The sequence below is a fragment of the Pteropus alecto genome, unplaced genomic scaffold (assembly GCF_000325575.1).
Source record: "Pteropus alecto unplaced genomic scaffold, ASM32557v1 scaffold78, whole genome shotgun sequence".
In the NCBI taxonomy this organism is placed as follows: domain Eukaryota; kingdom Metazoa; phylum Chordata; class Mammalia; order Chiroptera; family Pteropodidae; genus Pteropus; species Pteropus alecto.
In genome coordinates this window covers 776,308-787,008 of record NW_006443124.1, presented here as the reverse complement: position 1 = coordinate 787,008, position 10,701 = coordinate 776,308, and the positions used below count along the sequence as shown (strand labels likewise).

The 10,701-nt window shown below is 34.7% G+C and overlaps 1 protein-coding gene across 5 annotated transcripts in view; it reads left to right on the top strand.

The window, feature by feature from the left end:
- Positions 1–10,701, top strand: part of TCERG1 (transcription elongation regulator 1) — a 56,925-nt gene that overhangs the window by 32,654 nt on the left and 13,570 nt on the right. For all 5 annotated transcript variants that reach the window (XR_001517888.2, XM_015598083.2, XM_015598082.2 and 2 more), the window contains 3 exons: positions 195–330; positions 1,147–1,236; positions 8,721–8,839. Coding sequence is in view for 4 of the 5 variants with exons in the window: in XM_015598083.2 (XP_015453569.1) it covers positions 195–330; positions 1,147–1,236; positions 8,721–8,839 (345 nt within the window). In the remaining variant the exon portion in view is untranslated. The remainder of the gene's footprint in view (positions 1–194; positions 331–1,146; positions 1,237–8,720; positions 8,840–10,701) is intronic.

Below are 10,701 nucleotides of genomic sequence, written 5' to 3'. Positions count from 1 at the left end.
CATTGTAACTTTATTATTAAAATGAAAGTTGCTTATCCCTTAAAGTTCATTTGAAACCCTCAGTATAATTTGTTTTGCCAAAAATATGCTGCTCAGTAGTGAGTCTTGAATATTGTATTCATTTTAAGATTTTTGTAAGATTCCTTATTAGTATTTTGTCAGTTGATGCCCTATATTTTTTATTTTTTTTATAGGAGAGACGATAATAAAGACATTGATTCAGAGAAAGAAGCTGCAATGGAAGCTGAAATTAAAGCTGCCCGAGAAAGGGCCATTGTCCCTCTGGAGGCCCGAATGAAGCAGTTCAAGGACATGCTGCTAGAGAGAGGGGTCAGAAAACAATCTTTGGGGGAGATATTTCTGTTTTGTATAAGTAATATAAATATGTCTTGCTAAAAGGTCAAATCTAAGGTTAGTGCCCATGTTGTGGGGGGGGATAAGGGAAGCCTATCAAATTACTGTATCTTTTTGAAACAGGCTTTTTCTTGGCTAATTATATCATGTTTAACTAAATGCCACTTACTATCCTTTTAAGTATAACATTTAACATTTATTGGGTCATTAAATTTTGGTGAGTAATGTAAGACGAATATTAACATTGCAGAATGGCGGACTACTTGGGATAGGTAAGGTATATACAATTCTTCCTTTAATATTTTCAGAATGGCTTTTGGTTAAAGAAGAACTGGTACTTTATGGTATTATTATTAATGAAGCTTAATTGCGAAGAGATTTCAACGTTTTGTTTATATTCACAGACTCATTCGAATAAGTAAAATTGTTCAGTTTTAAATCACAGCATTGTTCACAAGATTGGAGCAAGCATGAGAAATCAAAATACAAATCTTCAAGGCTTTTTCTGATGTACTTATTTTTAAAATGTCACACAGTAGTGGTTATTTTAATGAGTAATTAAGTGTGTGTTATTTCTATATAATGTAGAAATGTTCAGAGCCAATTAGTGTGGAAGTTTGCTATTGCTAGCCTCCCACTGCTTGTCATTTATTAGTGATGGAAACTTCAGGATGGGTTTTATTATGTCTCTTTTTTAAGCAGATGTCCTGTAGATTTCAAGCAAAATTATGTGACCTTTATGTTTTTAGAGTCAACTTAATTATGAGGGGAAATACATTTTTTATTTTAAAGGTGTCCGCTTTTTCAACATGGGACAAGGAGTTACACAAGATAGTTTTTGATCCTCGGTACTTACTTCTCAATCCTAAAGAGAGGAAACAGGTAAAAGGAAAATAATATATATTAAAAATATATATCATATGCCAGTAAAATTTTTAAATTGTAAGGAATAAAGTGCCATCCTTTTTTTTTCTTTTCCTAACACAGTACTTTAAAAAAAAAAAAACGAAACCATGGTCTCACATCTTAGAACATAGTAATCCTCTAGGTGGATGTTTCTGCCTTGGAGTACTTGGATATTTTTACCCTTATGGACATAGTTATTGCCTTGGGAACATTTGTCCTTATGCCTCTTACACACTGAGGTTACAGCTAAGAAGTTTTCAAAATTCATTTCAAATGCATTTATTAAGTTATTTTTTATTGGGTAAATGATGCAAATTTAGGGTAGAAAAATGGCAAAATATAAATGAGTAAAAAGAAAAAAGACCACTTAAAATTCTACCCAACAAATAGGACCACCTCTGAATGCTTTGGTTTGTAACCTTCCTGACTTATGTGCCAGTACATACGTGACGTGTATATTATAGATGGACGACACTCAAAGACATTTATATGTCCCACACACACTACACACATAGAGTCCACATCTATGGTGAAAGTGCCTTTTCACCGTAAACTTAAAGAAATGATGGACGCTTCAGGGTCTCTGCTGAACTAAAGTTGCTTTGTTCCTGAGTTGCCATTTATTCCCACAATGATTCCGTGACACATATCTCATGGTGATTGCTTCTTCCTCCAAAGCACTGCACATTTCCAACTTCTGAATTTCTGATAATTTCTGATAATTTCTGAATTACCTGGATCACCTGGCCACTGATCTCTGTTAAATGGTGAGTATGTTGGACCATGTGCCGTAGTGCTGTTGAGCTACAGGATTTCATTTGGCAACAGTAGTATCAGTCTTCCATATTTATAGTTTATCGGTTGGAATAATTCTCTACACGATGTGTGTCATTATGCTTGTGGGTCTGATCATAGACTTTTTACGAAAAAGGAAATTTTACAGTGCACCACATGTGTATTTTTGTACTTCTAATAGAAAGACATGACTTTTCAAATATATTTACATCTGCATTTCAAGCACAGTAGTCTTTAAAAGAAAAAACAAAATGATTTGTGTGGTATGGTCTCATTCTCACCTGAGTTGATGGCCTTAGTTCTTTACTTGTTCCCACTGTACACTTCAAATCTATCAGGAAATCTACCTCCAAACACTTTTCTAAATCCAGCCTCCTCTTCACCATTTTCCCCAGTCACACCCTAATTCAAGCCACCGTGATCAGCACTCATCATCTGTGTAGCCCCTAATCAATCTCCTTGCTTCCCTCCATTCTTGCTCTTTGTGTAGTCAAGTTCTTTTTCCACACAGCAGCCAGACTAATTTTGATGTTTAAGTGACAGATTAAGGCAATGTTCCTCTGGTTAAAGTCTGTGCAGTGCTTTCCATTTTGTTTAGGATAAAATCGCAAGTTTTCAACATGGCCTGTGAGATTGTGCATGCACTCATGCCTGCGTACTTCTTGAGCTCTTTTCTTAATTTGTTCATTCTAGTTATACTGGCCTTGTATACCTTAACTGAGCCAGGCACACTCTGGTACTTGCTGCTTGCTCCCTCTGCTCGGAATGTTTTCCCCCAGGTGTTTGCGTAGCTCGCTTCATCATTTCATTCAACCTCTCTTTGCCTTCTTTAATGTTTTCACAGCATTCATAGTTATACTTATCTAAAATTATCATTTATCATTTGTCACCTCCTTCTGCATAATATAAATTTTGTGAGGGCAGGAACTTTGTCTTGTGCTTTGCTCTAAGTGTAGTTCCTGGAACAGTGTTAACCCAAATATCCCTGAAGACTTACTTTAAAACTTTTATGACTAATGAATACTGTACTGCGTGTTATAGGTTCTGACTGAGTGAAATTACAAGTACACATTGGGAACTGAAATTCTTTCTCAGTTTTGGAAACATTGTAAGCTGGTGTTACCTCTTTAATAGAGTTACACTTAAAAAGAGATACAGTATTAAGCATTATTCTATTTTAAATAAAAACTCGACTTAAAGGTTCTCATACCTTTCAAGTAGAATTCTTTTACGATTGGAGTGTAAGAAATGAGAGAGCAGAAGTTAACATTTAGGTTTAATATATATAATTTTTCTGTACTTAGTTTGATTATTCTCTTCGGAATATGAAATCAAGGAGAAACCAGTTAAGTGCTAGGTTACATATTTGCACTGGAGAACTTCGTAACTGAAATTTGTGCTTTGATTTTCAAAAACTAACAATTTCATTGAAAATGCCTCAATCTAAAATTACATCTTTTTCAGTTCTGTTCTTTTTTAGTTATCTTTTGACATATATATTTTACATCATTATAAAAGATGTGTTTTATGTAATCGTTACCATAAATTTTAACGTATGGTTTTCCTTATTTAATCTTGTTTTTGATAAAAGGTTATGTAAGGGATGAGAAACATTTTTATTTGTTATGACAAATTAAAAATTTTTTCAAAATAACCAGACCATGCAGGATGTTAGGCTCTGATGTAGGGAGAAGTTATGCTAGCACTTTAAAATAAGTTGTCTTGTTATCTTGTTTCAAAAAATAAAATGAAAATAATTTAATGTATGTTATTCAAAGCTTCATAAGATTGACAGTGTTATAGTATGGTAATGTGTTACTTATTCATTACTCATGATTGTCAGCTTTCCATCTAGGCCACTGTTTATCGAATCAGCCTCAAATTATAAATGGAATTAAATTGATGTGAGAATCAAACAATGCAGACCTATTGAAAAGGAAAAACTATTCTTCTATTCACTGAATTCTTTGACAGGAAATGTGTAGGTTTTTTCTCACATCAATCAGTTCCCTGACACCAGCTGGGTGTCCTACAATTAAACTGAATTCTGATACTGCCTACCAGGATTTAACATCATATCTCACAGATTAAGGGCTCAGTCCCACAAGAGTGACCCCACTTCAGATACCAATCATAAGTAGTAGGTCCCTAAGTTACCCAGAATCCTGTTTGATGTGGCTGCATTTTAGGGTTTCCTGTGACCCTCTCTTCAGGTTTGTTAATTTACTGTAACAATTCAAAGAACTCCGGGAAACACTTCTGTTTATTGGATTATTATGTAATAAAGGATAAGATAAAGGATACAGAGGAACCAAAGATAATGAGATACAAAGGACGAGATCTGAAAGGGTCCTGAGGGCAGGAGCTTCTGTCTCTGTGGAGTTGAGGAGTGCCACCCTCCCAGCACATATGTGGATGTGTTCATCAACTCAGGAGCTTTCTGAACCTCTGGTTCACATTTTTACGAAGGCATCGCTGCATAGGCATGGTTTATTAACTCATTGATGATTGTTGATAGAATTCAATCTCCAGCCTCTACTGCCTGGAAATTGAGGATAGACTGAAAGTTATACCCCTCTGATCACTGGTTGATTCCTCTGGCTATAGCCCCCATCCTGCGGTTATCTAGAGGCTTTCCAAAAGTCACTTCATTGACATAAACCTAGGTGTGGTTGAAAGGGACTTGTTAGAAATAACAAACCTGTTCTCTCCATCTTTATTTCAGGAACAGGACAAAAAACCAGATCACTTAGGAAATTACAGAGGGTTTAGGAGCTCTGGTCAAGAGTTCGGACAAAGACCATATATATATTTTTTCTTATTATATCACAGTATCACACTCATACTTTTATGTAAACGTATATTTTGAAGAAAAATATACATATAGAAAGTCTAAAAATCTTAAGTGAAATTTCACGAAATGAACATACCATGTAATCACCTAGCTTGGGAAGTGGAAACAGGTGTGCAAGGTGACTAAGTCCTAGAGACCTGTGCAGCTTGGTGCCTGTGGTTAACAGTACGGTGCTGTCCACTGAAAGTTTTGCTGAGAGGATAGATTTTACATTAAGTGTTCTTATCGCACACTAAATAATATAAACAAAAAGGGCAGAAGGAACCTTTGGAGGCGATGGATGTGTTTATGGCATGGATTGTGGTGATGGTTCACAGATGCATATTTACTTCCAAACTCATCAAGTTGTATGTACAGCTTTTTTGTATGTCAGTTACACTTCAATAAACTGATTTTAAAGAAAAAAAAAAACGGAAGATTACCAGCACTGTGGAAGCCGCCTTGAAGGCTTAGACAGTGTAGCCCTTTATAAATATTTTTTTGATTTTTGATTATGCCTATAAAAATGAACTTAACTAGGAATTGTTTTTAAAATTATTGTTTTACAATATTTTGTTTATGAGTTGATGTTATAAGAAAACTGCTTAAAATAGAGAACATAAAGCCAAGTATATTGGGAAGCATGACACAAATAATTAGGAGAAACTTGGAAGCAAAACTCCTAATTTTCCATGAGACGTTCTTCTCAGAGAATGATTCCTAACCTTGGTGTAGGATGCCTCAGAGGAGGGGATGTGAAGTTTTGTCCAGCTTCTCAAAAGGAATCAATCTAAATTCACTTGGTTTTTATTTATCGCTTAATTTTTTTTTTTTTTTTACACGAAAGTATATGAGAAAGGAGTTGGAAACAACTCTCCCCCTCCCATCAGCATGCAGATACTTTAATGATTTACTGCAATGCTGTATTTAGAAGGTATCGAAAATGACTTTGAGGCCTAGCAGGACACTGGAGATTATAGATATATCTATATCCTGTTAAAGATTGCTGTATATATATATATATATATAGACTGACCTGGAAAGATGTCTAAGGTATTTTAAAGAAAACTTTTTTTTTGTCTTTTTCCAGAGATGTGCATGTACATATTTAAAGAGCCAAATAGTTCCATAGGATATAGGAAAAATATTAAGTGCCCCTCCCCCCGGTTTTATGTCCCTGAAGACAGTTCTTCCAGAGCCTTCTGACTTGACTAGACTAGTTGATCTCTACGCCTGATGTACAGCTGTCATTTTTGAGAATGACAGTTCTTTACCATTATCCTGGGGAATTTCCTTCATCTCTGTTTTTTTTGGGGGACAGGAGTTCACCTTTCCCCTATATCATAAGCCTTTTCTTTCTTGGTTTATTCCCTTTTTAATGCATTCCATTCCTGCAATAGCTTCTTGAGAGGACAAGCATAAGAAATGAATATTTGAGGTCTTATATATTTAAAAATGTGTCTGTTGTATCCTTATTTGAAATTGTTTGGCTGCATAAGGAATTGGAAGTTGGAATTTTTTTTTTTCTTAAGAATTTTGAAGGCATTACTCTATTTCTAGTTTTAGTGGTTTTTGGGTTTTTTTTTTTTTTTTGAAGGCACTCTTACCTTTCCTTTGTATGTGGACCTGTTTATTTTTCCTTCTGGGTAAGCATATAGGATCTTCCCATAGTCTTTAGTGCTCTGAAATTTCATGATGATTGTGTGCCCTGTTGGAAAGGCTTATTGTGCTGGGTACTTGCTGGTTCTTTCAATGTGGAATCAGACATCTTTCAGTTCTAGGAGATTTTCTTGAATTACTTTTTTGATTTGCTTCTAACTTTTATTTTTTTCATTCTGGGATGGAATCTGTCCTTCTGGGTTGGTCCTCACAGTTTCTTATCTTTTCTGCCCTGTTATCTACCTCTGTCTTGTTTAAATTTCCTGGGTATTTTTCTCACCTTTATTATCCAACCCTTCAATTGGATTTTTTATTTCTTCTGTCATCTTTTAGTTTCCTGAATTTTTTTTTTGTTCTTTGAATTTTTCTCATTTTATGGTTTCAATATCTTTTCTTTGTTCTTTAGGATCTTTTAGGATCGTCTTCTTTTTTAAAACTTTTATTTTTCTACATAGTCTCAAATTTCACTAAGTTTTTCTATTTTGGTCTCTCTATTTTTCACGTTGGAGAGTTGCCTTAGCTGTCTTGGTGACCCTGACTGCTCAGGATTAGGAATGCGGCACTGAGTGATCTTAGCATCCAGTTGGGCCCGTATGATTGGGGGCTTTATTGTAGAGCACTTGTCCGCCGGGGGCAGTTTTGTTATCACAGCTGAGGGAGTGTTGCTAAATAAATACTCTCTGGCCCCAAATGTCAAAATGTTGAGGTTGGAAAATCATGCTATAGAGTGATTTAGGTTGGTTTCTTGAGGATCCCTGGAGAGCAAGTAATTTTTAGGCTGGTCACATTCTTGATAAGAATGTCCAGCCTCCTGGCTGGAGGGCACATTTTTTGCTGCTTTGGTTCTGAGAGAATGGTGTCATAATATTTGGCGTGTGAAGGTTTGCATAATTCCCTGCATTCCCAGTCTGGTATGCCTCATTCCTAATTCATGTTCCCCCAAGTCCAGAATTACTGTTTTATCTTCTAAAGCAGGAGTCAGCAAATATTTAACATAAAGGGTCAGATAATACGTATTTTAGGCTTTGTGGTCTCTGTCACCAGTGTGTAAATCTGCTTTTGTGCCAGGGTACCCACAGATGTATATAAAGGAATGAGAATGACTGTTCAAATGAAGCTTTATTTATGGACACCGAGATTTGGATTTCATTTAATTTTCATACTCCATGAAATTTTTCTGTTGTTTATCCAACAATTTAAAGATGTCAAAATTATTCATGGGCTCTATAAAAACAGGCAGCCGGATTTGGCCAGCAGATCATGATTTGCTAACCCTTGCTCTAGAGAATAACCACTTACCCTTTACTGAAGTTCAGGAGTGGCAGTTTCCCCAGATACATAAACAAACTTGGCAAAAGGAGCCTAGTGCTTATAGTGCTTCTTAAACAGTGTTATTGTGCCTGGACCCCTTTCACTTCCATGGGTGTCTGGTACTGCCACTTACTGAGCTGTTTGAGGGTTCTCTAATAAAATAATGATTCTTTTGTTTTCTTGATTGCTGGTTTAAAATCAGCTTTCTCATGTCTATCAAATCCTTTATCATTTGTCTATCTGCTTTTCAACTTCGAGTTACTATTTCTGTTGTTGCTGGTTTGTGACTTAACAAAATAAATTACTCGATTGTTATTTTATTAGTGTGTGAAGAAGGCAGGAAATAGATGTTCGTGCTCAGTTCATCATCTTGACTATACTTTATTAAGTGGAGGAAAATGTTATAGAATAGATGTAAAGCATGGTTACATTTTGGTGAAAATAAGTATGTCTTAAAGAGAAGCCCAGAAATAAAATTAAACTAGATTTCATACTGTTAATGTTTTTTCTAGAAGAGATTCGGGAGGATTGATTTCTCAAACATTTCTAAACTTCTGGAAAATTTTTTAAAAACATGTATTCAATTCATAATCAGGAAAAATAAAGGGACTTTTAACTTTTTTCTGTTCTGGAAGCCTAAGCAGAGGGCCGGATGCTTCTGTAGTACTGTCAACTGAAGCTTTTAAGTGAGACTTGCTGTAGATAATCTGCATATCACTGAGTTACCTAAAAATCTATTTTTCCTATTTTAGATTGAGCAGAAATAGTAGTGATTTAGTATTTTTTGTTAAATTCTATAACTTGGTAGTAAAATTACCTTTATGAAAGACTAACTTGTCAAATTGGTTTATTTTTGTGATAGGTATTTGATCAGTATGTAAAGACCAGGGCAGAGGAAGAACGCCGGGAAAAGAAAAACAAAATAATGCAAGCCAAGGAAGATTTTAAAAAAATGATGGAAGAAGCAAAATTTAATCCAAGGTATGCAGTTTATTACTGTCAACTATCAAAATATACAACATGTGTTTTCTCCTAAGATCAGTTAAAAAAAATTTTTTTTAAAAATATGCATATAAAAGATCTTGTAGATATTTGAACATGAGAAGCTTCTTATTTGATCATCGGTTTCTGCCTTTCTAATCTTCATTCCTTTGTATATTTCTTTAGAGGAATCCCTGGTTTTCTATGAGAGGTGTTGATTTTTAAGAAGGGTACCTTTGTTTTAAGTGCGTCCCTGTGGGAACAGGTTTCCTTCTCTAGAAGCTGGTAAATAATAGAAAGTCTGTCCCTATTTTTTTTTAAGTTGTACACATAATAAATTTCAGAGCAGGAACATTATTTTGATTGAAGTGGTGAAGGACCTTTCGTTTCAGTTTTCTAAGTATCTAGAGTATGGTTTTGTCTGACATCTTCAATTCATCGTTAATATGTATTGAATATATGTAATGGGCTGAACAAAATGAGACGTTTTAAGCTAGTATTATAATAATAGCATGAATTATTGGGTATTTTATGTACGCTTAAAGGTATATGTATGAACTTACATGTATAGTTTTACATATGTGCACCTAAAGTATATGCACGTGTATGTATATGTGTATACACACACACACACATTATTCAATCCTCAAAATAGCCAATATAATTTAGATACTACTCATCATACCTTTTTTTGCAGATAAGGAAAATTAGACATACACAAATTAGGTAACTTGCCCAAGTGAATGTGGGATTTCAGCTAGATTCCAGTGTTACACAGAATAGTTCAGGCAGGGAGAATACTTTATTTATGCCTTAGTTGTGGCAGTTAGGGGTGTTAGGTGTTTGTGAACACCACAGAACTTGGAGAATTTCTAAAACTATAGTGTAGAATCATGGAGTCTCTGGGTTAAATGGCACTTTTTATTAAAGTTCATCTTGTTTAAATAGTTATTTTTGTCAGTGGAATTATGTTTGTGATATTGAGAGTACGTTTCATATTATAATTTTATATTTGAAATATGAAAAGAAACCTACTGTGACAGTAATACAAATTTTAGAAAATAAAGCTAATAGAGGATTTATGGCTCTCTATTATATATTTTTGGGGGGTGATAGAGTTTCAGACTTTCCAGAGGTGCTTGGGCTTTTTCTTAATCCAAAGGGTGAGTTCATGGATCACAGTAGTTAAAACTGGGTTGTGAAAGACATTTTTGGAGGCAGTTGAGGAAATTTAAACATGGATTTTTATTATATGATATTAGACAATTAGTAATTTTCTTGAGTATTGAGATTATGGAGAAAAAAGGATTTACTTTCAGGAGATACATGATGAAATATTTATAGATCAAGTCTCATGGTGTCTACAGCTCATTATCAAATGATTCAACAAAATGTATTTATTAAAACTCTTTAAAGGTCTGGGAATAATTGAGACCCTGAAGAGGTTTTCCTTTTGTGGATGTGACAAATTGAGTGTTGCTGTATCACAGTACCCTACTGATATACTTTTGGTGTAGATGGAATTGTTAGAGTGATCTGTACTATGCAGGTTACTTCAGAAAATAAAGCCATCAGACACATAGCTGGAAGTCTTAGCACCTTGGGCATCGTGCTGTATTGCTATCTTGATACATTTAATGCTAGCATAAAGATGAGGATCAATTTTAGTAAGTAGCAGAAAACCAAGAAGAATAACTTAATAATGAGAAAATACTGTCCACTGACCTGAATTTCTTTTTGAATTGAGAAAAGACCTGTATCACAAACCTCTTTAATAAGAGTTTGTAGATATAAAGCATTGGAATTTATTCTAAGAGAAAGAATGACTGGGGAGAATTACTTTACTTTTAGTGCCTTTCTTT